This window comes from Ciconia boyciana, chromosome 3 (genome assembly GCF_034638445.1).
Source record: "Ciconia boyciana chromosome 3, ASM3463844v1, whole genome shotgun sequence".
In the NCBI taxonomy this organism is placed as follows: domain Eukaryota; kingdom Metazoa; phylum Chordata; class Aves; order Ciconiiformes; family Ciconiidae; genus Ciconia; species Ciconia boyciana.
Window position 1 is genome coordinate 72418155 of NC_132936.1, and position 25754 is coordinate 72443908.

The 25754-nt window shown below is 41.5% G+C and overlaps 2 protein-coding genes across 16 annotated transcripts in view; one reads left to right on the forward strand and one right to left on the reverse strand.

Moving 5' to 3' along the window:
- LOC140649224 (coiled-coil domain-containing protein 170-like) overlaps window positions 1-635 on the reverse strand; it is a 67347-nt gene extending 66712 nt beyond the window's left edge. The window contains exon 1 of one of the 2 annotated variants that reach the window (XM_072856089.1): window positions 398-635. In XM_072856089.1, the coding sequence (XP_072712190.1) occupies window positions 398-447 (50 nt within the window). In that variant the 5' untranslated portion in view covers window positions 448-635. The remainder of the gene's footprint in view (window positions 1-397) is intronic. The other variant, XM_072856091.1, reaches the window with a different exon arrangement.
- RMND1 (required for meiotic nuclear division 1 homolog) lies at window positions 288-25754 on the forward strand. 14 transcript variants are annotated; one of them, XR_012041529.1, is made up of 14 exons: window positions 2086-2375; window positions 3194-3371; window positions 3813-4330; window positions 8944-9052; window positions 12000-12075; window positions 12430-12469; window positions 15959-16059; window positions 17318-17424; window positions 19493-19557; window positions 20438-20514; window positions 21690-21810; window positions 21991-22161; window positions 22585-22701; window positions 22955-22975. XR_012041529.1 is itself a non-coding variant. In XM_072856094.1 (13 exons), exons 2-13 carry the CDS (start codon window positions 3359-3361, stop codon window positions 22985-22987), a joined length of 1377 nt encoding a protein of 458 aa, XP_072712195.1. In that variant the 5' UTR covers window positions 526-655; window positions 3194-3358; the 3' UTR covers window positions 22988-23144. The 14 variants fall into 14 exon arrangements, 9 of the variants coding, with proteins under 9 accessions (XP_072712201.1, XP_072712197.1, XP_072712195.1 ...); XR_012041528.1 differs by having other exon boundaries at window positions 21996-22161; XM_072856094.1 differs by lacking the exons at window positions 2086-2375; window positions 21991-22161 and adding an exon at window positions 526-655 and having other exon boundaries at window positions 22955-23144.

Consider the following 25754-nt stretch of genomic DNA (forward strand, 5'->3'; position numbering starts at 1 on the left):
TCCCAAGACCTATCCCGCTCACTAACAGGCAGGCACAACCGCAGCGGTGAGCGGGGGCGAGGCGAGGAAACGCCGGCCCGAAGAGGCGCCCGCCCGGCAGCGGCGGCGGCGCGGAGCCGGCAGCACAGCGCCCACAGCGCCGCCTCCCGGCGACGCGGCCCCGGCCGAGCGGGCCCGCCCACGGCGCGACGCTGGCGCTGCCCCCGCCCGCACGAGTAGGCCGAGAGCCGGCCCCCGGCCCCGCCCGGCGCCCACCGCTAGGCCGGAGGCCCCGACCGAGAGCGGCCCGGCGCCCGAAAGCAGCCGCTCCCCGGCCGCGCGGCACCAGCCGGTGCCTCAGCTCCCTCCTGCCCCCCCACCCCGCGGCCGGTCACGAGCGCGCCAGGCCGTGACGCACCCCTTAAACCTGCCCGACAGGGACACCGGTAGCCCCGTCGCCGCCGCCATCTTGCTCCGCCCCCGCGAGCCGGCGGGCCTCCCCCCGGAAGTGGGGCGAGGCAGCCGGACGTTATTGGTGAGTCAGCCGCGCCCGCCGCGCGGCACGGCGACGGGCAGGCGGGCGGGGCCTGGCGGCCCGCGCGCCCTGGCGGAGCTCGGCGGGCGGTGGGCGGGGCCGCGGCTCGCGCGGCGGAGAGCGGTTCGCCCCCTCCCCCAGGTCAGTGCTGGCGCGCGGCGGGAACCGCCTCGCCCCTCCCGCGGCGGCGGCGGCGGCCGGGCGCGCGCCGCGGGGAGGGGCGGGGAGAGACGGCGGCGCGGCGGCCCTCGGCGGCTCCCCGCCGCCGGTCAGAGCTGCGACGGGAGCTTGTGCTGGGGGAGGGGGGTCTGCTGGCCCCAGCCGGGAGCCCCCGGAGCGGCGGGGGGCCGGCGGCAGGGACGCCTGCGGGCTGGGCCTGCCGCAGCGCCCGCGGGAGGACGCGGGAGGACGTGGGCGAGCCGGGGCGGCCTCGCCCGCCCTTGCCGTCGGCGCGGATCCTGCCGCGAGTGGGAGCGGCCCGCGTCCCCCGCGGGCACGGCCGTAGGCCGAGCGAGGGGAGGCAGTTTCGGGGGTGAGAAAGAGCCCCGGCCGCGGGAGGGAGAGGGTGGCCGGTTTCCTGCGCCATCGCTTCCTCCGCCCCGCACTGCCCCTGCCGGCGCCGGAGCAGGAAGGCTGCCGGGCCGCTCCCCTGCCTCCCCCTCCTACTCAGGTACTGCGGCGCCGCAGCCTGCCGGCCGCTCCGCCGAGCGCTCCCCGGCGGTGGCGCAGCTGCGGCGGAAGCCGAGCGTTACGGAACAGGGGGGCCGGGCCCCCCGCGCGCTGACGCTCGGCCTGGTGGTGGTGCCTCCCCGCGCCCGCCAGGGGCGCCCGTCAGCCGCCGCGGGGCGGGGCGGGGCCCAAGCGCCTCGGCTGCCGCCTCGGCGGGGGCGGTGCTGGCCTGCTCTTCCTGCGGGGGCGGGGCGCCTTCTCCTCCCGATTGGCTCCCTGGCGGCCTGCTTCCCGCCCGCCCCGGCAGGCAGCCAATGGGAGCGGGGCCGCTCCCCTCCCCCCGCGCATACTGGGGGGGGGCGCTCCCGGGGGTGGGGGTCGGCGTCGGGCTGCTGCCGCCGCCGCGGCTGTTTCCCTCGGGGGATGGGAGGAGGCTGGGCCGGGCCGGGCCTGGCCTGGCCTGGCCTGCTCTGCTCTGCTGCCGCCGCCGGGCGGGGGCTGGGGAGGAGCGCAGTGTGCCGGCAGCGAGGCGCGGGAGAGCAGCGCCCTGCTGGCGGGGCCCCGGGGACAGCCGGACTGCGGCGGATGAGGCCCGGGTTTCTCGCCGCTGCGGGGCCCGCAGCACCCGGGGGGGGGCGGGCCGGGCAGGGCCGGGCCGGTCTGTCCGCTCGGCAGGGTGGGCCCTGTTTATTCGTACATCTTGCTGTCTGTGCCGCAGTAAGCTTGGACTCCCGGCTGGAAAGGCAACGGGCGTGAATAAAGCGTGTCGTGTGTTACAGAGACGTTGGAAAATAAAGCGCAGATTTGTTTCTGCTGTTCGGAGATGGCACCTGCTGTCTCGTTGTGCTAGCTCCTCATCCCGCGTGTTTCTTGGATTGCTCTGTTCTGTGCTTCCTGGCTAGGTGCCTCTGCTGCTACAAATCTGGCGTTAAGGCTCCTCAGTGGAATTGAGTCGATATGGTCACTGCTTCCTTGTAGCTTTCTGTAAGCCTGTACAGTTGAAAAATCACCCCTGGGATCACTGTGATTCGACACAAGGTTTTGTTGGCCAGGAAAGCACAGATTTACCTGGCATTAGTGAGTCTCTTTCTGCTAGTTACCCCGTGCTACCGGAGACTTCTCCCCTTGTCCTGGCTTTCGACCACCTTGGGTTGCAGTTGCTGAGTTTTTCAGCTCTCGTCATGATCCAGAGGTAAAAGGCCTTTAAAAAGGTAAATGCCTTGTCCGGGGCAGAGTCTTCTGGGTTGCTTTTTAAGTGCGGGACAAGTTTAAAATGAAAATAATAATTAGTTTATTGTAGTAAGTACGCGAATAACAGGCTTACAAATTGGGCAAAAAGCTACAAGTGAAGAGCATATAAAATTATGCCCAATATCAATTACTTATTCTGTGGTAGCCTGAAAGTGTTTTATATCTTCTTTTTTTTTTAGAATTGTATGTGTTTTTCACCAAAATTAGCATACTCCCCTTCCATTAAGTTATGTCGGGGTGAGGTTTGGTTTTGTTGGTTTTTTTTCAAGTTGTGTGTGTATTGTGCTAGCATCTAGATGTCCTTGTTAGGATGGAGGCCTTGTTCCAGTCAGCACACAATGGTTTGTTCTCACAAGAAAATGATTATTTGCATTATTACATTAAAAGTATGGGTGGTATTGAAGATCCTTCTTTACACAGTTTTTGAAAAATATTCTGAAATTGGCAGTTTTTCAAACTATACAACTTAGTGACTTTTTTTTGTTAATAACTTGCCGAAGATGGATTTTTTTGTCAGGAGGGAAATGTTCTTGGTTAATAAAAGCAGATGACACTGCGATTTTTCAGCTAGTGAAACACACCCACTGAGGTATTCAGTCTACTGTCTGTGAATACTTTTAAAGTTTATTTGATTAGCTCATACAATGAGCTAATATATATGTATTATATAATATATAATAAATATATAGTAAATATAATAAGCTTGCTCTTAGTCTGGAATCACAGAATAAGGACACTGTCCTGTTTCCGTCAGCACAGGTAGATCTACAAGCAGGCCTTGCGATCCCTGTTGCACCAGTATGTACTAGCAGGGTCAAGACCGTAACCTGATTGCCTCAGCTCTCGCTGTAGTCAAGACAGACAAACGGAGCTGGATCCCTGCTTGGCTGTTTGTGATACAGCAGTTTGAGCTGATGCTGATCGATGTGTGTATTCTGTAGGTGATGTTCCCATAGAAGCACATAGTAATCTAATTGTTGTTTTTATTGTGTATAAAATAATGATTCCCAGAGTCTGATGTCCTCTTTAAGGTGTGTGCTTGCTCCGTGAGTAATTTTGTCAGTGGGGTTACTGAGGGTGCAGACTGCTACACAGAATGAGCAACAGAAGGAAAAGATGCCTGCTTACATATTGACATAGCAACCAATTCTACTTTTGCACCATGTGTTGCAAGCCCACAGCTCAATAATGTGTTTTGATCTTAATTAGAGTATTTCCATAGCATTAAAAAAGCGCTGTTTAATCCCACCAATGTTTATGTGCTTAGGAGTACTAACACATGCAAAAGGCATATGGGTCACCTTCTAGATAAGGGGAAAATAATATTATTTCTTTCCAAAGGTTGATGGATTATTTTGTTTGTTTGTCTTAAATACAGTTCTGAGGGAAGCAATGAGACTGAAACTTCTGCGCCTTCAGACTAGATCTTTCCACGCTTTAACAACAATACGCCAATGCAAAAGCTTTAATAAAACTGGACATCTGCTATTAAAGCTGGATAATGAAGTCGACAGAAGAGCTCACAGAACAGCAAAGTCTTGGAATTTGTATGCTCTGAAAACTGCTTCCCCTTGTTTGAGAAGTCAGTGTGTGCAAGTGAAGAATTGGCAGTCGCTCCAAGGAAATGTATCGGCTTTGGGAAAAAATGTTTATTATCAGAGTGGGGAGGTTTTTATTCCATCCTGGAAATGTTTTGGTGTGGCGATGATGGAAAACTACAAGCTCAATACAGAGCATATTAAAAAGCTTAGGAACATACCATCAAGATTTTACTCGGTTGTATCAGCTGTTAAAATTATTCCAAAACACAGTAACCAGCCAGTTAAGAGGCCACCGAAGGCACCAAGGACCAAGCAGCCATCCAGAACTAACCAGCCACTACTGTCAGACATGGAGGTAAAGTATAAAATTTACAGTCTGTATAACATTAAGGGAATGTCATCAATTTAATTTAGATTCAGATTTGGGTTTAGATTAACGTTTTAATGAAATTAACATGTTTATTTGGTGAGGAGGATTTCATTATTTACCCTAGTGTGGCGACAAAGAGGTTGGAATTCTGCAAACAGAAACAAGCTTGATAGAAACTAGTGTGTCTGGTATCTTGAAGACAAAATGGAGATTTACTAGCAATATGTAAACAAAAGTGGAGGGAAGATAAGTGGTTACTAAAGCAGAAAGATGAAGTCCATTAAAAATAATTTTAACCAGTGCTCTCAAATCACATTTAATATTGAGAAACAAAGTCTAGCTTTCAGAATAATTTAACTTTCCCTAGGTATCCTTACTTGTCCAATTCTACCCAGTTTTAAGGCTTCACTCAAACAGAAATCAAGATGAAAGTAAATAGTCTAAAGTTTATATTCAGATTAAGTTTCAGATGGGAAACGGAGGTGCAGATGTAGCCTGTGTTATTTGAGGAAGATTATTCCATGTGTAGAAATAGCACCTTGATCTCCAGACTCCTAGGTCGACAGAGTAACTGCAGTAAGAAACTGTTTTGGATAAAATGAGATATGATTAAGTGGAACAGTGCATACCTGTGGCTATTCCACCTTTAGATAGTTCTTTGCAAGCCTCAATACTAGCCAAGGCAGACCTTAAGCATACTTGAATATAAGATCTCCAAGGAAAATCCCGGTGTCAGAAGTGTTACTTCCAGGGTGTTGTTAATAAAACAGTATTATAGATGAGATTGAAACAAGTATTGTGCTTTCAGAAATAGCTTCCGCATTGCAAAATATGTCTGTTACATGATCTACTGAATGTGAGCACAGAAACTGAAGTTTTAATGCTTGCCTTCTTGTCATCTAAGCTTCTGTTTAGTATTTTATATGATGAGCAGGAGTATGCTTTAATGTAACATGAAGACTCCATTATAGACTAAACTTAGATTGAACTAAATTGTTCCCACTTGCATTTTCCTGTTGCTTTGAAACACGAAAGTGAAGAATATTAGTCCTGAAACACCAGGTAATGTTTCAAGCTTGTTACTCATGCTATGACATTACATTCAGAGGTTGCTTCTTTCTGTTGTTGGGTGAATTGAACTGACAATTTTTTTAGATTCTTGAGGCTTCTAAATGGCAGCATAGAATGCAAACAGTTTCTTTGTTTGACATTTCATATATATGTGTGCAAGTAATATGCTCTGCTATTTTTACTTTCTTCCGTTGTGAAGAAATTGAGAAAATCCTGCCTGATACACTGAAATAATAATCTGCTTTCTGAGGAAGCTTCCACATGGCAAAATGCTGTGCCAGAAATCGCATAAACTCAGACCTAACATTGCTATTTTTTAATAAACCCCATGTGGTTTTGTCAGATATATAGCCCCATATACAGGGGTACGGACAGGCTGTCACCTTGACTTCAGGCTGACAGTATTTTGGAATAAGCATTTTTTTTACCGGTTTGTGTCTGTCTTTATAGGTATGTAGTATAGAGAAATAACTGAAAGATGTGGCTGATTTCTGCAAGTTGTAGAGCAAATGGAGAATCCTTGAGGTTTTTTTCAGTGTGCCGTCGGTTTTCTCTAAATCCTGGTGTCACAAAAAAGCTGATCTTGCTTTCCTGTGCATGTGTGAAGGCAACCAAGAGCCCTCCAGTAATGCAGGCCCTATTGCCAGGGCAGTTACCTAGGGGCAGGCTGCTGCGTCTTCACCTTCCCAGCCTGCCCCTTGAGACCCTAGCTGTGGTCCCCCACTCTTAAGATTCTCAGCTAGATGAACCCTGGGGATTTCTGGTGTTTTCTGTCTGGGAGGGCCTGACACCTTTCTTTTGCAGAACAGTCCGTGAATGAGGTCCTTCCCACTCCTCTCCAGCACTGGTCTTCATGTGTTGTTTACAGGCAGAGTGCTGAGCACCAGCAATGATAAATGGTCATAAGACCAGTTTTTCAGGATAGATGGAGGAGTTACTTGAAAGCAGTTAACTGGTTTATTCAGTCCATCAGTGAGTAGTACCACTACTCAGTTTAGTTAATCTCATAAGGTCTGATGGCATGAAAAGCCTCTGAGCTAGTGTTTGATACTATAGCCATGTAGTCTAGAAAAAACTTGAAAATCAAATAAAGGTGTAGTATTTACTGTCCTTAAGATAAAGACTGATTCCTATGGTGATGTGAGGATTTAAGTTCATCCTACAGGTTTTCTTTCTTAAAAATTTTTGTATGCTTGAAGTGGAAGGGATGGGCCAAGGGGAATTACAGTTCCATGAGCCTGTGCAGTTGTTGGGGGCATGATGATACAGAAAACGAGTTGTTGAGGTACTTAGGATGGCTACTCGGATAACTGTTGTGGTGCTCCGGATAGAATCTCAATGAAGCCTCAGCTGTAGGCAGAAAGGAGGAGGGTGGTGAGTAGCTGGAGTTTCTTTCTAGCACCATTACAGATCTTGTATTCTGTTATTTTGAAGTTTGCAGGTGAAAGTAACATAGCAGAAAGCACAGGATTAAGGTTGACTGGCCAGTTAACATGTCTATTTTAGGATTAGCTGAATCACTCATTAGAGTATAGACTTTTTGGCTGTATCTCCACCAACTGTCTTGGGAGCTTAGACATTAAGAGTGCCTGTGGACATATATATTTTAGGTGTCTTAACCTCAAATTACACCCCATCCAAATGTTCCTCATCAAACAAGATTTTAGTAAAAATTTAAGTGAAACAGTGCATTGTAAAAAACCAAACTAGTGCATATCCAAAATGCTATTTCAGGCATGTAGTCTTAGCAGCAAACTTCTGGTTCTAACTAAACGTAAAATCTTTACATTGAAACTAAAATTGCAGCAGTAAGACAGAAAGTCTGTCCTGTAGTATATCTGCCTTGAAATGAACAATAAGTAATAAACAGTAATGAACTATGGGAAGCATAAGTAATAAACTGTGGGAAGCATAGAGCAGGATAGATATTTTCAGATTATATACTAGCTAGAATGTAAGTTTGCTCCCTTAGCTCTTGACAGAAGAGTTTCGTGGCAGAGCATATGTACTTCTAAAAACCAAAGCTTTCTGGAAGAATCTGAAATATATATTTGCATTGGCAGTTTAGAGATTGAGAATGGATTTATACCGATTAAATTGTGATAATGCAACTTTTCAAAGGTACTGCAGCAAGGGAACTGAAAACACAATTCTGTTCCACTGTTAACTTGGCCTCGTAGCACAATCATGGAAATATGCCTACAAAATTGCTCACTGAATATTGTAATTACTTTAAAAGTTTATTTTCTGTTAGTGATCACTGAATTAAGATGATGTGTAAGAAAAGCTTTGGAAATAATAACAGAATGTTAACATTAAAAAAGAAAAGAAGGTTTAAATGAGTGGCCGTGATTCTGATGACTGGTAATGGACCTCCCAAGGAGTAGAACGCCTTTTTAAGCCTTGCTGTTTGATAGTACATGAGTGCTGCTAGAATATAATTTGGATTTTAAGTTGAAGTGTATTGTGGGTATAAATGCTTGCAGATGAGTACAGTTCTTTTGTTCATTTGTTGTTAGTTACGTCCCCATTTGTATTAGTTACAAAAAGCTGGGAAGTGACTGATCCACAGTGAGACACTTTGCTTTCTGGATATCTTCCACTACATTGTACTGAAAAACATTATCATGGGACATACATGGTATCAGAACAAAGAAACCCACTTAAAATGAGTAGTAGGATTTGTAAATCGGTTTATTGTGACTTGTTTCATTAATCAAGAAATCTTTACACAGATGACTTTCTGATTTCTTTGCCATGCGAGTCAGTCTCATTGCAAGTCAGTATAATTTTTCCAGTCATTTGTTTCAATATGGCATTTTAGTTATTTACGATTGTGGAATATTGAGACAAACTCTGGCTGTTACATACTGTTCGACTGTGGTGTCAGTTTGAGACCATGTTGTTAGTGCAAGATTCAGCTCAGGGGGGACGCTGTAGATCTGCAGCCTCTACAACTGGCCTGGAAGATCTGTGACTTTCTGTGCTGCGGTGCTGCAGTGGCTCATACCCTGCGGTTACCTGGGCAGTGAGCTTTGTGCTTGGAAGAACATGATGTTTGCAGTTGGAGCTTCTGTTTGATAAGCAGGCTGGGATAGCTGAATTCCATTTATCTTTAAAATATAGATCTTAAAGCTGATGTTGGAGGTGTCTTGCTTTTGATTTCAGTGGTCAGCCGAGTATGTTATAAGCCTTAGGATGGGAGAGCAGTAGCAAGCGTAGCTGTACTGTTGAAGCATTTGATTGGCATTCAGGGAAGAAGGGTTCACATTGTCACTCTATCACGAAGTTTTTTGGTGCGACTTACTCCTGTCACCTGGTTTGATCTCAGTCTGTGATTTGCTTTCCCACTTAACAGGGAGCAAGTAATCTTGTGACTGTTTGTACAGCAGGTGGACAGCATGGCAATGATATTGTAGAAAAAAGTGAATAAATTAAAAATGTCACTCTTGATAACTTTGAGGCAAACAATTGTTTTACTAACTTCTTGCCTTTCCCTAACTCAAATCTTTATTCCTTTGACACAGAATCTGATGCAGTGCACAGCCTTTGCAACAGCAGATGAATATCATCTTGGTAATCTGTGTCATGACCTGACTTCACATGGATATGTTGAAATAACAAGTTTGCCTAGAGGTAGATTTTTGAAACATATTAAAAGCAATGTTATACTTTGGGAGATGAAATATGGGTGAGGTATATAACATTTTTAAAACTCGTGTATTCTTATTCTGGTAATACCCTGGAATATATCATACTGCCTATAAAAATATTGCTTTGCTTAAAAATTCCATTTGCTTAAAAAAACCACAACTAAACCTCTCAGAATAGGAATATAACCAGCACTTGCTGTTAACCTATGATAATTTTTCCCAAAATTACAATTCCACTAAAAGTATTGAAAAATTAGATGCATGCAGGAAAAATAAATTTGGGGATTTTCTGATATAAGAATTTCTATAGAAATTCACTAACTGAAAAAAATCTGTAAGTTTTCTTTATTTTAATTAATCTTTCAGTAATGTGATATCATAGTGCTTCAGCTGTCAAAACAATTTTGTAATTTGAAGTGTTGCATCTTCTTTCCATACCCACACTTCTATTAATGTAAATCACTGAGGGTTGGAGAGGAAGGCATGCAAGAGAGAATCTTGCTGACTAAGTGAAACGAAAAATATATATCCATAAATGCTTAGTTGTAGTAAAGAGAATGCAGTTGATACTTTTTTTGGGGGGGGGCCAAATATACCCTAGCAATTGTTGAATGCTTCACTTGGTTAGGCTTTAGCAAAATAATTGGTTCTGGTTTCCATACAAAGTGTCTCTGAAGACTTGGGAAAGTATGTCTTGGAAATAGCTGAAGTATACTACAAGAGAAAAACAAATGGAGCTTTTTATAGCTGAAGGAACCTTATGCCCTAGAACAGCTGTGATTTTCATATGTTGGCAGTAGAATGCTTTTTTCTTTTTTTTTTTTTTTCTTTGAACAGATTATATGAAGCTAAGAGAAGGACAGATAGTGGTTATGGGCATTTCAGTAGAGGTTATCAAATATCTGGCTGCCTCTCAAACATGTAATAATCCAAGTGCAATAATACTCCAGTGTGTGTCTTTTAAACAGAAGATTTACTAATGATTGTCTTGCTCAGAAAGATGAACGTGGAAAGACAAGGTGCTGTAGAGTATAGGGTTCATGTTCCTATGTAGTTTCTTTGTATTAAAACCAACACTGGTTTAACAGCTTCGGGATAGAAACTTTGTACAATTCCTAGCATGACTGTGAATTATTGTAAGGCAAATGTTGCTGTTACTGGTATTTTACCCTGGGAGTGTGGGTTTTGCCAGTTATTTCATTTTTTCATAGTGTGTTTTTTGACCCCTCACAATAGATACTCTTTATCAACAGTTTGGAGGAAGTAATGATGAAAGGATGCTGGATTGTGCCAGCAGATCTGATGTGTTGTTGTGGTTGGCTTGTGCATGTAGCAGTGGTTGGTTACCAACTCAAACATTCAGTCTTGGAAAATAGAAAAATATTAGCACATAGAAATCTAAATCAGTGATTAGTGTGTGGATTTGTTGCTTTGTAGTGTTCTTCCTAAGCATTATTCTTGTTTTCGACCTCTTTAAAAGCATTTTAGAGGCAGATCCTGTATCTCCACTGACAATGGACCAAATTCTCTTCAATTGTGTATGTTTTGGCTGGAGTGGATAAATGAAGATAAGGGCGATATTTGAAAAGGCAAATGAGAAAATGCAGACAAATGTTTCTTCCATGATGAACTCAATCTTCACACCCAAAACTTGCCCTAGTGATTCATCAAATCGTGTTTCTGAACTGGAATAGCAAGTGAAAGAGAAGTCTTTAAAGAGTTCATACAGACCAACTGTGTGGTCTCAATTCAGGTATTAGCAACAGTATAGCCTATACTTGGTCATCTCTCTCTGCCGCCTTAGTCTACCTGGCCTCTATGGCTTGAGCAGTAAAGCAGAGAGTGGAATTCGTACACAGGCTGAATTTGATGCATTGTTGCTTGACTTGTGATCTTTCTGCAAAGGGGTTGAACTTCTTAAGGCTTGGGTGTCAGGCCCTGCAAATTCCTCTTTGCAGAGTCTCACTTTGTAATAGAGGTGGGGGGATTTGCTGGTCTAGCTTCCACTAGTTCTGCAACAAAATGAGTCATGCTGGAAAGTAACCTTTTTTGTCAAAACCACATCAGGAATTCTAAAACTTTGTCTATATTAGCGAGGAGTACAGTGGAGCAGACCTGTAGGGAAAAAAAAAACCCAACCCTGTTTTGAGAACCCAGCATCCACATTTTGTAAGTTTTGGGGCATTCTACTTACACTAGCTCAAGTCTGGTCCTTAGTAACAAATGCCCGTTAGCGGTTGGAGTACCACAGGTGCATTTTTGGAGCTCCTCTTTCAGTTTAATTCAATGCAAAAAAAAAAAAAAAATCTGGTTTGTGACACTGCTCTGCTGTGCACATCAGAAGTGTGGTAAATGAGGGTGGCTGAAAGATTTGTTTCAAAAGCATACTTCTCATCCAAAGGAGAACGGAGATGTACCCTCTCCTGTCTTGGGGGTATGCTCTTTCAAGCTTCTGACTGTCAAAGCAAAGTCAGCAAAATTTGAGTGCAGATTAGTCCCTTGCTGTATAGAAAAGAGAAAGATCTTCTGGGCAAGCAGATTTGAATGGTAATGTCTCTGCAACTGTGGGCAAACTTCCCATAGTTCCCTTACATTGCCTGTCCACTTCTGTATTCTGTTCCTGGTTATTCACTATGCCCTGCATCAGTTTTCCCTTAAGTCTTTTGTTCTTCAAAGCTGTTACATTTCATTAACTAAAGATTTCAGTGACGTTCAACATAGCGGCTGAGTCTGTCTAGAGCGTGACACTTCAGAGAAGCAGTGTAGTTTGATATTGTAGTTGTTTCCTGGCAAGCATTTCCATCAGAAAACTAAAATATGGGACTGACTGACATGTTAGCATGTAACTGTTAAACTGGAATTATATGCTTATAGCTATCATGTTTAGAAGTTTGAATAATTCTTCAGTTTTTTCCTTTATTTCAAACCAGATGCTGCAAACGTTTTGGTGATTGGTACTGAGAAGTCTGCAAAAGAAGATGATCCTGGCATGATTTTTTTCTTCAGGTAAGTTATAAATCATACCCAAAACATTATTTACTAAATAGCAATGGTGTGAAGAAGTAGTGCAGCTTTCTAGGTCATTGCATCGTATTACCTCATGAAACTCAAGGAGTAACTGTCCAATCAGAATGGTTAAAAAAAAATCAGAATTATTTAAACGGTTAAAAAATAACTTATCTTCTCATGTTTTTTCATTAAAGTATGGTTAAAAAGCAACTATTGTGTAGTTTTTTGTGAAGATAGTATTAAGTTTCTTGATTCACAATGACAAAAATTGCCACCGTACAATTTGAGTATTGCATTGAAATACATTTAAAACAGTATAATTACACCTCAGTTTTTTCCTTGAATTCACAGGGAAGGGGCTGTTGTGTTTTGGAATGTGGAAGAGAAAAGCGTAAGTAAAGCAAAACTGTTTGTTAAAAGTCATAATGGATGTTTTGTCAGTCCCACAAAGCCCAGCATTCTTGGGCTTTGTTTGGGAGCTTGGATCTCTCCCTGAAGGAAAAGGACTGATTCTTCTCCTAATGAGGTGCAGGTGCTTTCCTGCTGCTGCCCTCAAGTGTGTGGATTGCTGATATATCACCTTTGAAACTTGACTTTCTGCACAAAATGAGCAAATAGATGTGTAACATACAAAGTGGATAACATTTTCTACTTAAGGCCAAAAATCTGAAATTTTAATCTAGTGAGATTGACAAAAAGAAAATTCTTGCAGCTCTACATCGTGAAGAAGTAGATCAGAAAAATCAACCTGTGAATGGTTGTTTGAAAGGCACTAATGTAACAGAAAATGCGTTGGAAGAAAAGGATCATTCTAGAGCCATTTAAGTCAAAACTATTCAAAACTTACTTTTGGATAACTTGGAAAGAGACAGAATTTGTAAGCAACTTTTTAATATTGTTTTGTGTTTCTACCAGTTAGCAGTTTTCCTGAAGGAAGATTTATTGGTTGGTATAATTGTTAAAATATGTTGATATTGAAATTACATACCCCTTAGGATAATTTGGTGCTCTTTGCTGACCAAGAAGGGTATGCCACAGGCGTACCTATTTTTATTAATATATTTATATAAATTTATTTAATATATTGATTTTTATTACTATGGTTAAATAAAACTGGATTCTAGATACAAAGAGAAAAGATATTGATCGTACCTGTAGGCAGAGTAAGTGAAATTAAATGCTGTGTTAAATAAATGATACTGAGATGCACAGAAGTTCACAGGACGATTTTTATTAAGGTAAATGAAAACACAGAGCAGTTGTTTCCAGACGTGAACAATTTCTGGATTCAAGTTCACTTTTTCTATTTCAGACCTGAAATGTTCCTGATTTCCTGTCTGTTTTGAGGGGGTTCAGTATATCAGCTGGCCTACAAAAAGATACTAGTTCTCCCTTCAAGTGTGCTACCTTGCCTGTAGCACACTTAGGATGCTATGGCTGTAACTATGCTACTGATTCACAGGTATCACTGAAGGCTAGCTGACTGACTCCTGTTGACTTTTGTGAGTTGAGCACCTCCACCCCCCGGAGTACTCTGAAAAATCTCATTTTGTTGTACACGCTTAAGTACCTTTGAAAATTTGATACCACATTTTTCTTGTCAGTACTAGTAACTTTAGTTGGTCCCTTGTTAGCTTTATTTATAAAAGACGAGGAAAACTGCCTCTTTCTGCTTATTGAAATCATAGTCAAAGTTTTAACTTCCAAACAACTTGCTCAAATAGAGGAGGTATTTTTATGCACACGTTTTAATGAACTGAAAGGAAAAACAAAAAAACCCCAAACTGGTCTGTAGAACAGAAACTGAAAGTAATTCAGTAAAACAGAACGTAGAGAATCACTGTGAATGGGCAAAATTGCTTTTTAAAAGCACTCCAGAATGACTATTAGGAGAAGAAAAACTATTTTAAACTAGCAGACACTGAACAGAAGAAGTGGTAGCTACAGACTGATCATGAATAGAAATTTAAAGTGTAAAATACCATTTTCAAATACCCAAATAGGGAGGTTGTGCAACAGCTTCCCCACCAAAAATAGCATGGGCGAAAAGCAAAACTAGCTTTGAGGTGGAGTTTCATCTGTTTTTTTAAAAGGAAATTGTGTGACGTGATTGCCTGTAATAGCAAGAGTTTGCATTTAGTGAATCCATAACATCTCTTCTCATTAAATGTACTGTCAGAGGTAGTCCCTTCTACAAAATTAGGCTAGGCCTAGAAGAAACTCAGCATCAGTCAGTGGAAGCCTTTCTGTTGCTCTAAATAGATAAAAGAAAGCTGCCACTAAAATGCAATTTCTCATTATCCAGAGCAATGGAAGAACTTTGGAAGTATGCGTATTACAGGACACATGAATTTCACAGAATCGGTTACGGTCTGTGAAGCTTTGTTAAATCTTGCTCTGCACTGGCCCTGGGAAGCTTGAGCTGGTTGTAGTTCTGGAAGGGACTGTTAGTCTATTAACAGCATAATTATTACTGTTTTAGTAATGACTTCATGAAGCCAGCTAGAGTACCTGGATCCAAGTGAATACACTCTTGAAGTCTGGCATGCTACATTATGGATTGGCTATTAACTCTGGAATTGGTTTCGCAGGGTTTGAATTGCTGAACTGTCCCTGGACACAGCATAGCTGACTGGCCTAACAGCAGACGTTTCCTTGCTTAAAAAATGAAAATGATTTTTCATACCCTTTTTTACCACAATTCTTGGAATATATGGCAGGTACTAGTCATGCTAATATTACATTCAGGATTATGAAACAAGCAGTTGCAGCTGTAGGGTTCGGGTTTTTTTAGTGAAGAATGTTACTGTGTCTTACACAGATAGTACCACCAAAATTCTTGAAAGCAATGAAGAAAGCTAGCACTGCAAAGAAAATCCCTCTTGCAGGTGATCCAACAGATTTTTTTAGGGTACTTAACCTGGAGAATATGCTTCATGAACACTTTACTAGCATACAGTTTTGCACTAAAAGATAAACAATTATCTATTATTCTGAAGAAAGTGTTTTAAGTATGACTTAGTAGAACATTCACCTCTTCAAAGAATTTAGGCACCAAAAGTATATTGTGGTGTTTTGTTTTGGTTTATTGGCTGTTATGTAGCTAAATGCCTTTTAAAAACCTGTAGGTGAGTGCTTTTTTTAGTTCAGAATTTGTTCTAATTGCAGAATGATTTTTCATGAGCGGAGCCTTGTAGCACATAGAAGGGAACAAGGATGAGGGATCCTAAGTCAGATGTCAGAGGAGAAAGTTTTATTAGAGAAAAGGGCTCTTTCTTCCTGCATCAGGTTTTAGTGTGCTTGAGAATAAAATGACAATGAGATTACTTCTGCAAGTAAAATTGCACATTTAACTGTTTACAGGGTTGAATGTGGGCAGCTGAAACCATTTTTACAGATTCCTGTAGTGGTGAAGGATTCCTGTAATATAACCCAACCTCTGGTAGCTGAAACAAAACTATTGATTTTAGCAGCAAACTAGTAATTTTAGCAGAAACAGCCACCTGATGTACTTATCCTAAAGATTCATTCCCACACTCAGACATCTGCCAAAATCTTGTACAGCTCATTGTTATGATACTGAATACGTCTGCATTGTCTTTACTGCTGCTGTGGTTAATCTTTATCCTGTTTTATATATGCAGACATTAAATGACGTTTTAGTCTTCACAGATTCCTTGCAGTTGTTCATAGCCACAGATTCTTCCACACAGCTTCAGATAGCTTCAGAAGTAAACTGTGTTAATAATCACTTCATTACTTAGCATACCTACTTCAGCATGAAAGTTGCATTCATCAACCTATTATATGCTAGATCTTTGTAGAGTGATAGTATACTGCATGGCAACTGTTCCTACGTGTGCAATTGTCTTTTTCTTAGATGAAGAATATCATGCGAGTGCTAGAACAGCATGAAATTCAGCCATATGAAGTTGCACTAGTCCACTGGGAGAATGAAGAGCTGAACTACAGAATAGGAGAGTAAGTATCTTCAGGCACTCTTGATATAAAAGCTAATAGACATCTAAAACAAAGTCAAGCAAAAGCAGCTAGTAAAAATATACTTTTCCATACTCTTTTTCAAATGAGTAAAATAAGGAAAGGAGAAAACAGTAAATCTAAATTGACACATTTTGCTGAATTGCTAAACTTGCAAGTAATGGCCTTTGTGACTTGGTTATGCACTAGATTTTGTAAATTATGAAGCTCCATTCCCACACAACTGAACATGTTCTTCAGCAATCCCAAACAGAAACTGTGTACCTCATAGAAAAAAATAAATATGAATTATTGAGACAAATCTGATTTTAAAGAGGATTTTCTGCATCAGCTTTCCTTAGTGCCCTCTAGGTTCATATATAAAGACGTAATTCTGCACAGATGTCACTTCCTAGGAAGTTATAACTTGAATACTGTGGAAGGATAAACTTGGCAAGTTGTCTTGCCTTGTTAAATAATGTTTTTTCATCATGGGGAATGAATGATCTCTACAGAAATGTTTCTTAATGTAAATGATTATAAAAATTATCTGTAATTTTCCAACAGCACCAAAAAACAACTCCTAGGCAGGACACTATAACACTAGGAGCTGAGCTAATGAGGTTGAGCTTATTTAAGGTAACATGATAAGAGGACAGGTTTTTGTTTTTTCCTGGCTATTTGAAAATTGCATGTACTATCCAGTTGTGTAATTTGTGATTCCTGACATATTCCATTGTGTTTATGCAAGTTTCATAGTGAGATTGACCTGATAAACTGAACAACTCTCATGCCCCCTTTTCTTTCCTGCTGGCCTCCTATGCAATAGAGGTTTCAGGGAAAGTAACATCTTAGCAGGGAGGGAGTGATGTTGATAAAAGTGACAGAAGAAAAGAAAAACAGAAACAGAAAGATAATATAGGAGAGAGCAGGAGAGAGGCTAGTATCCTGCTTACTCTGAATTATCTGTGTGTATACAGTAATGTGGTAGTTACCATCATAGCTTGCTGCAGTTTCATTTAAACCTAGAAAATTTGGGCATAATATTAGTCTTAGACTGAGGAACTAATTTTCAGTGATTTGTTTTTATTATTGTTAGGTTGAACGTGAGTAAAACGCAAGGATGGGGATGATACCCATATAGATATGGCATGCTTTATATAAGTAACCAACCAACCTTTCTTGCATTGTTGACTTGTTCTTTAAATGTGCCTTTGCTAGTGGCTTAATCAATGAAGATGCTTCAATCCTGTTTTAACAGAGGTCAGTCAAAGCTTCATAAAGGAGAAATCTTGTTAAATTCTGAGCTGGATAGTGATGAAATTGTTCTGCAGAAATTTGCCTTTTCAAATGCCCTTTGTCTTTCTGGTGAGTTAATATTGTTTGTAATATCAGCTTATGCTACAGATTTTGTGAAATGTCATTAGAAGTGGGACTTGTACAGTGACAGGTTGGAGAAGACTCGGTGTCTGGTTTAGGCAAACTGTAAAGATTGATTGTGCTTCAGTGGGAGGATTCGTTTTCAAAGCTTTTACCTTGTTTTCTATAAATTGGAATTACCTCGTTCAATGTAAATAGTCTTAAAGATGAACAAAGCACATTAAGAAACATACTGTGCAAAAGATACACATTCTACTGAGCATCCTGTTCCCCACCTTTGAGAGCTACTCTAGGATAGCAATGAATGCAGAGTCCAGTATTGGAAACCTGTCAGTAATCTTAGGTAATTCATCCTGACACCATTTCCCCTAATAGCAAAAGCTAGATGCCAGCTAAAGAAGTGATTCCCAGCTGGGGAGGTGTACCAGTATCAAAGGTGTGGACCAGAGTCACAGATAATGTTTTCCAGGCTTATTAGCCATGGCTGTGTGCCATAGGTGGTACGTCTGTCAGGAGGCAGCGGGAGGCACTGGGAAGAAGTCAGGCTCAGCAGTGGTGCTGCTGCTTGAGGAAATACACATCTCTGCTGCTTCAGACCTCAGATGAGGTAGGAAATGGGAGTAGAAGTGAGCAGCAGTAAGGCCATCCTCAGAAAGACCTTTAAAGGAAATCTGGTCTGTCTAGCCCTATAGCTCTTAGGGTAAATTACAGGATTCCTGTAGTATTTGGGGAAGTGCACCTTTAAACAGAAGGGACATCGAGAAACAGAATGCATGTTTTTGAAGTGATAGACCATTTGATCAAGGAGTACAGCATAACTAAATGGTTCTTGACTGTCGAAGGAAGAGCTATTGAGAAAAAAAGCCTTTAGTTCTCTATAGTTTTCCTATTCATAAAGCCACTGCATGGAAGAGTGTTGCCACATATAATGGAGAAAGGGATTTATTCCCAGGAGATAACTGGTACCAATTTATGTTTGCGTGAGACACGCATATCATAAAGGAAAACAGTTCAATAAAAATAAAGGATGCAAGTCTAGTCCAAGTCAAATTGATGACGCAGCAGAAACCAACCTCTGTCAAACAATCAGTGATAGCTGAAATGCCTATTGGCTTTTTTTCAGGGGCTAAATTAAATGTCATTTAAGTCACTGACTTGGATTAGGCCTCTGTATTCAGAAGATGAGTGTGAAAAATGCTCGGCATTGGACTTACTATCAGCGTCCTGACTAAATAATACTATTGACTACTACGACCACCGAGTTCCTTTTGACAATTAAATCTTCCCTGATAAATTTTTCTGAGTGAATAGGGTTAATTTTTGATCTGTTAATACTTCATTGTTGTCTGGGAATCTGCAGACTAAAGAACAAAGGCCTGAGTTATATCATCTTCCTGTAGAAACATCTTTCCAAGCTCAAGCTGAGGCATAGTAGAACTTGTGTTGCCATTGCCTGTGCTGAACAGTTTCCATGGAAGAGAACTTAACATCTTCAGTGAAGAGTATATTCACCTAAAAACAAAATGGGAGATTCCCTAAGTTTGAATTTAGCTTCAGCAAGTACAGATGGTGTGTCTGTACAAGCCAGCTCTCCATGGTTTGAGCATGCTGCATTAAATACTGGACAAATGGAGAATGGGAGTTCTGCAGGCACTAGAAATGCAGTGGAGACTCCTGAGTGGCACCACATGAAGTCAGCATGGCTCATTATCTCCAGCCTCCTTGGAATGTAGTTTGCAAAGGCTTTGTACGTGTGGTAGAGCACTTAAACATGCAACTTTTGAGCTGAAGCAAAAACTCTCCAAGATCTGAACTGATCATTTGAAGAGAGGTGTGCTCAGGGTGGTTCTGCATGCAGAGCTGTGTCAGTGCCCAACCCAGATTTGTCCGTAGATGTATGAACATTGATTGTATAATACCAACGGTAACTTGCTACAAATAATGCTTGTATGTATCAATGTGTCTTGAGGCAGCATGTTGGCAGATTTAAAGTAATGATTACTGGAAAGCATATATACCTCTCACAGTGTTCTGCTTTGTCACCTCTGTGTTGCAGTAAAGCTGGCTATTTGGGAATCATTATTGGATAATTTTGTGGAATCTATCCAGTCAATTCCTGAGGTGAGGTCTTGTTTGTACCTCTCCCCTCCTTTTCTCCTGCGCTTTGTAAAAGATCAGCCCAGATACAGCTGAGGATATGGAAAAAGCAATTGAATACTTAACAGATTTGATGGTGAAGCCATCCATGTAGAGAAGCTCAGAACACATGCAAAGTGGTGGGACAAGAAATCATCAGTCTTTAAAGGGTCGGGAGTGGGGTTCTGCATGGGAGTAATATTCCCATGTTGTGCCACTGTCACCTGCCACTGTTGAATGTGTATGCATAATAGGAGAAGCAGCATTTAAAAACCTGGCCAAACAGTGTGTGGCAGCTTGGGCTGAAGGTAATGTGCTTTAACTTGAATATAATGAGGAGTTTAAGTGAATTACTTAAACCACAGTTTTTCATGAGACTTAATTAAAGTACAAAGTCCATATGATGTCGCATATAAAAATGAGATTCGTAGGGTTCAAAAGAGAAATTTTTTTTTTTTCAATAAAGGAGGAAATAAATGGTAATACATTGTTTGTTGTAAGGAAGAAGTCTATAAAAAGGCTAAGTAGTGGCAAGGTAAAAAAACCACTCTCATGACTTATAACAATAGTAGGAAGAAAAAACAAATGATCTCTTGTTCAGGAAATAATTCATAGAAAATGCTCCAGGATTTTGTATTGCAACTGATGGCGTACTCAGTGATTTATTGAAGAACCTGGATGAACTGGTGATACTCTTACAAAGCTAGATAAGCAAGGCACTAAGCAAACAAAAGTCAAATGTTACTAAGTGTGATATGCATTCAGATTTTAACTCGTATACACACTTCAGGCTGTAGAACTCCAGACTTCTTAACTTCTAGTACGTGCTACTTGATCAAGCAGTGAAAAACTTGTTACTTTGCAGATACTGAAGTCACGGAGGAAGGTGAAACTGTCTCATGCAGATGTAATGCAGAAAATTGGAGAACTCTTTGCATTAAGGTAACTTTTTTGGTTACACCCAAGACATTGTATTACACAGAACTTAAAAATTAAGTTATGCGTGATACAAAGACCAGAATACACACTAAACGTAGCAGGGTGGGGCAGGGGGGAATTCTTTCAACCTTCTTTTGGCTGGAGACTGTGCATGCTGTTATGTTAGTCACAGGACCCACTGGCTCACCATCTCACCACTGGCATCTCAACTATAGACAGGCATTAAGCAGCATATTGGAAATGGCCAAATTCCACACCCTTTTCCCTCCCTGGGTCCAGCAACGCATGTCTTATAACCAGTACTTATAGTAGATCCTAGAGTATGCAGGGGATACCAGGAGGAAGCACAGGGGTAGGTAGAACTGTTAACTACGGCCTAGAGTTAGTAAAACTCTTCTGAGAGTTCTGTTCTTCCCTTGACTTGCTCAGAAACCACTGCTGCATTGTAAGAATTTAATGGAGGTTTTTTCCCCCCTCTCAAGTGAAATTTGGCCATTGGGAATACAGAGCATTACACACACTTTTACAAAAAAACTCAAAACCAGTGAAGAAAGAGGTAAATTAAAAAAACAATTCCTATTTTAAACACGGGATTTGATATCCCTACTTGAACGACTGTTCAGTAATGAACAATGATGTTCTAAGTGTCCAAAGGTTTATGTGAGCAGTAGGTTGAGGGTGGGAGATTTCAGCTTTTAGCCTTTATAATGTTGAGACAATAGCCTGGTTCTGAAAGGTGCGCTATGCTCACACATAGCCAGCATGCAGTACCAGTCACACTTCAGAGTTCTGAGATCTAAACAAGCTGTTAAGGAGCTCCCCAGTAACTTAAATTCATGTACTACTTCAGCTTCAGCAAGCTACTAGCATAGTCAAGGACTTCTCTGCAGATATCAAAAGTTAAGGAAGGTGACAGGTTGAGGAGGCAATGTTGCCATAAGGCAAAAGTCATTTATGCTCAAAACTGTTACACAGTACGGTATTCTCAGAAAAGTTTAAGGAGATGTGGCCAATTTTAAACCATCACTACAACTGTGTTTTTATTATGAAAGGAGGTGCTTTTAATATTTTACTTAAAATTACAGGAAAATTTTTCTGTTCCTTTTTAACTGCTATGTAAGTATTTGCTCCTGTATTCACCAAAAGGAAGTTTGAACTGTAGTACCGATTCTTTTTAGACACCGTATAAATCTGAGTTCAGACCTGCTAATAACACCTGACTTCTACTGGGATAGAGAAAAACTGGAAGAACTTTATGACAAGACTTGCCAGTTTCTCAACATTAACCGCAGAGTTAAGGTAGGTGTCTTACTGTTAGGAGAGTTTTCCACACTCAGATCAGCTGTCTTTGGCTCAGCAGGGTTACAGACTGCTCCATGATTGTCTGTTTCAATTGTAGAAACTGAATAAAGAATAATAGGATCCTATACGCTATCCCCTTTTCCATATGTTCGTAACCCACTCACATCTTTTACCCAGTTTAGGTTAACAACTCTGCCTCACATGAATGGATTGCATATTTCCTGAGCCACTAAATTAGGCTTTAAGTAGTTATAAGAAGAGGAGATTTAATTCTTGTTCTGAAATGTGTGCAAGAAAACAAGTTAAACTGAGATGTGAAGCAGTCTTCTTACTGGCATGATCATTCAGGTCAGTTCATTGAAGGGTGACACAATGCTTACTGCTGAACCAGAGTAAGAAGCACAAAAACTACTTCTTCTGGTGGTATAGCAACCTTAAATATTTACTTTCTTTTGAGGCATTCCAGTAAACTGCATCTTCTTTTGCTTGTGCCTGTTTTCATGAGTAGAAAGCAGTTTAATATCTGCAGATGCGTATCTAAATTTCTATTATCTTTATGAACCTATTGAAATAACAGACTCATTTATATTGAAACTTCTGTTGCTTGTGCATGTTAACTTGCAGGACGTCCTGTTCTGTTCTTTCACAGAAGAGTGTTAACACCTTTCTGGTTTTGTTCAGTGAGCCCTTCTGTGGATTGTGTTCCTTTATTTAGTGATCTCATTCCGCTTATGGAATCCAGGTTTGCCATATATTTGGAATCTCTTGCAGGTAATGAATGAAAAGCTTCAGCACTGCATGGAGCTGACAGACCTAATGCGAAATCACCTGAATGAAAAGCACGCTCTGCGCCTCGAGTGGATGATAGTAATACTCATCACCATAGAGGTTGGTGGCGTTTTTTCCACTATCACACTGAAAATGTAGTAACAAGTGCAATTTATATGCTTTATAATTTGAGAATCAAGATTATATTATTAATGTAATGTACTGTACAAGGGGATTAGTCTTCAGTTCTTTGCAAGTAACTTTTGAATTGCAGCTCTAGTGATTTTTCAGATTATCTAATTTACAGTGTAAACTGTTTTAAGGATTATTAAATCAAATAAAAATTCGTATCAATTTGTTTGCCATTCCACAGGTTCTGTTTGAACTTGCAAGGGTAGTTTTCTGATGACAGAATAAACTCAGGAAGAAGAAAACTGACAAAATCATAAAGACCATATGGCCCAGAAAATTCCTCTCTATCATATGCTTCTGGAAAACAGTGGAATTATGTCTCTTGATAAATCTGTACATCTTCTACTCAAATAAAAAAAAATAATAAATCAGTCTGTGAACATTATTCCCAACTGCTGTACTAGTGATGTTAGAGAAGTCTTAATCTATGGATATGCTAGTGTAAAGATGAGATACTAGCGATGCATTTGTAGGGGAAGTTTTCTAGTGCGTAGGCCCGGATGCATGCCGGACTGATGCAGGGAGAGATTTAGCTTTGTCTCCTTAATAAGCAAGGACAGACAGATGGATCCCTTCTGTGCTGACTATTAATTTGGTGAAGGACTCTACTGCCTTGTCCCCTTGACAGTTAAAAAGATGCTGAGTACTTAGCTACTTCATGCATTTCTGACTGATGATGAAATTTTCCCTCATTTTCCCCAGCTCCTTGGATAGCCGTGACACTGTCCCAAGGACAACTAGTTTCCAAGAAACAAGCTTGGAAACAGCACTACTATTTGTTCTCCTTAAGTTACCTGGCATGATCTTAATATACCTGGCAGGTATATTTAATGTTATGTTCTACCCCATCACAAAAAAGTATTTACATATTTGTATGGGAATACATTTATTTAGAAGGTATTTATATGAAAGGGGAACTAGCTGAACTTTATCCGAGGTCACAGGAAGCTGTAGCATAATGAGAAACGAAAGTAAGGTTCACAAAATTTCTCTGTTACAAGACTGTCCACCTTATCCTGTTACCTGATTCTTACCAGTACAAGTTGCAAGGAGTGAGTTAGCATAGGGTAAGATGTCTTAATTATCCTCTAAGGTAAAAGTTTTCTGGTTTGGGTTTTTTTTTTAAATCTATTCCTAGTGTACAAGTCTGTAGACTGCTATCTCCAGAATGTTATCACTTACTCTTATGAGAGGGTGAGTGGGGTTTTTTTTTCCCCAGCAGCTTCTCTTTCTAAACGTGTCTTCAGGAACTACTACACAACTGCTATTTTATCACCTTTTTCAAAATCAGGTTAGTCCAGTGTATTGCCTCAGGAACATAACCTAAGAATTTTGTTAAAAGCTCCTGAAGCATCATTAAGAAGCCACAATGATTAAATTCAGGCTAGAAGTGCGATTATGTTTGCAGTAGCTTACTGTTCTCTCTTCACCTGAAAACAGTATTTCCGAGTGTGATATTAGACTGCTGTTGAATACATCAAACACATACATGGGGAAGAGAATAGAGTCAGGCAGAGCTAGGAAAAACATCCAACTACAAACCCATCCTTTTGCCATAAATGATGTTATGAGTGCCACGGGAACCTCTTGAGAAGCAGAAGCTCCTCTTAAGAGGAGGCTTTCTCCTCAGAACAGGTCATACCTGGAGTTCTTGGTTCTGGCACAGCTCAACTACTACTGCTCTGAACTGCTGAGAAGGTCTGAACCATCAGACCCGCTCACAGAAGTGAATCGGTCAGCGGAATGGCTTGGTGACAAAGTCTTACAGTACACTGCGGAACAGCTCCTCAGCACTGATCTCCTGACTTACACAGGGTTATTATAGAAATAGTCCATTAGAACCTTTATGCAGTAGAAAAACCAAGCACCACTTAATTCCAGTAACAGAGAATTAGGTTACATTTTAATTGTAATTTTTCTAGCAAACATTTTTCACCCCTTTAGACAAATAGGCTTTTCCCCCCCATTTGAGTGTAATACTTATGCTCAAGAACATAAGTTCCCATTCATCTCATATTTAATGTTTCAGTATTTCAGCTAAACTGCTAAAATGTAGATTTGCAGGCCAACTGCATCTATCAGGAAAAGTGGTTTTAATGAAGTCATTTGAGGACTCTTAGATGCTCTTTAAAAGCATGAAGTGTCTAGACTTGATTATCTCAAGTGTTCTGTCTTGGAACTGTATTTAAGAGTTACCAAGTCAAACAGCCCAAAACAAGAGAAGCACGGTTACTTATGAAACCTTAAATCAGTTTATATCAGCACATAAAATCATAGCCATAAAATCACACTCTCTTCCTCCCCACCAAGCCCCCAACCCCATTTACTGTGTTGAGTGGCTGTTGACAGTTCTTCAGCTTCAGTTAAGCCCTAAGTGTACATTAAAACTTTGTATCCATCTTTTTCAAAATGTACCCAGTGGCAGGTGCATCAAAGTAGGAGGGGTTTTTGTTCTAACAACTAACCGAACAATCTCTCACGAAGTGAGAATATTCTCACTGTGTTACACACAGAGAACCAAGACCACGCTGGGAAGCTGTGTGTGTCAAGAACCTAACTTGACCTTTTGCAGCACGATACACAGAGCAGAGCCCTCCTGTGACCAGACAGCACTTAGGAAACTCTCCCCGCCTGCAATCTTTGTTTCTGCTTGAACCTGGAGACCTCATGGGGACCCTGTGCACGTGTATGCATGGCCTGACCAGGAGGAAGTTTTATGGCAGAGGCAAGACGAGACTGCAGTTCCAGAAGCAACACAAAACTGCCTTAGCTGTGAGAATACACCCGTCTTCCGTTGCCTCGTCAACCACACGCCTTCATGGGGTAACTGAAAAGAACCATCTTCATTACACGGTTTGCACAGTTCGAGTCTTCACCAAAATGGGTCTATTCTAACCAGTAAGGGTCACCTCGGGGGAAAAAAGTAAAGATGCAATAGCAATAAATACAGAATATACAAGGAAAACCAGAGAGGAATCCTG

What these genes read in the sequence shown, in the direction of transcription:
- RMND1 (XM_072856094.1), top strand. An exon ending in CTATCCAGTCAATTCCTGAG is followed by an intron (nt 19,558 to 20,437) that starts GTGAGGTCTTGT and finishes GTTACTTTGCAG; the next exon opens with ATACTGAAGTCACGGAGGAA. An exon ending in GGAGAACTCTTTGCATTAAG is followed by an intron (nt 20,515 to 21,689) that starts GTAACTTTTTTG and finishes GATTCTTTTTAG; the next exon opens with ACACCGTATAAATCTGAGTT.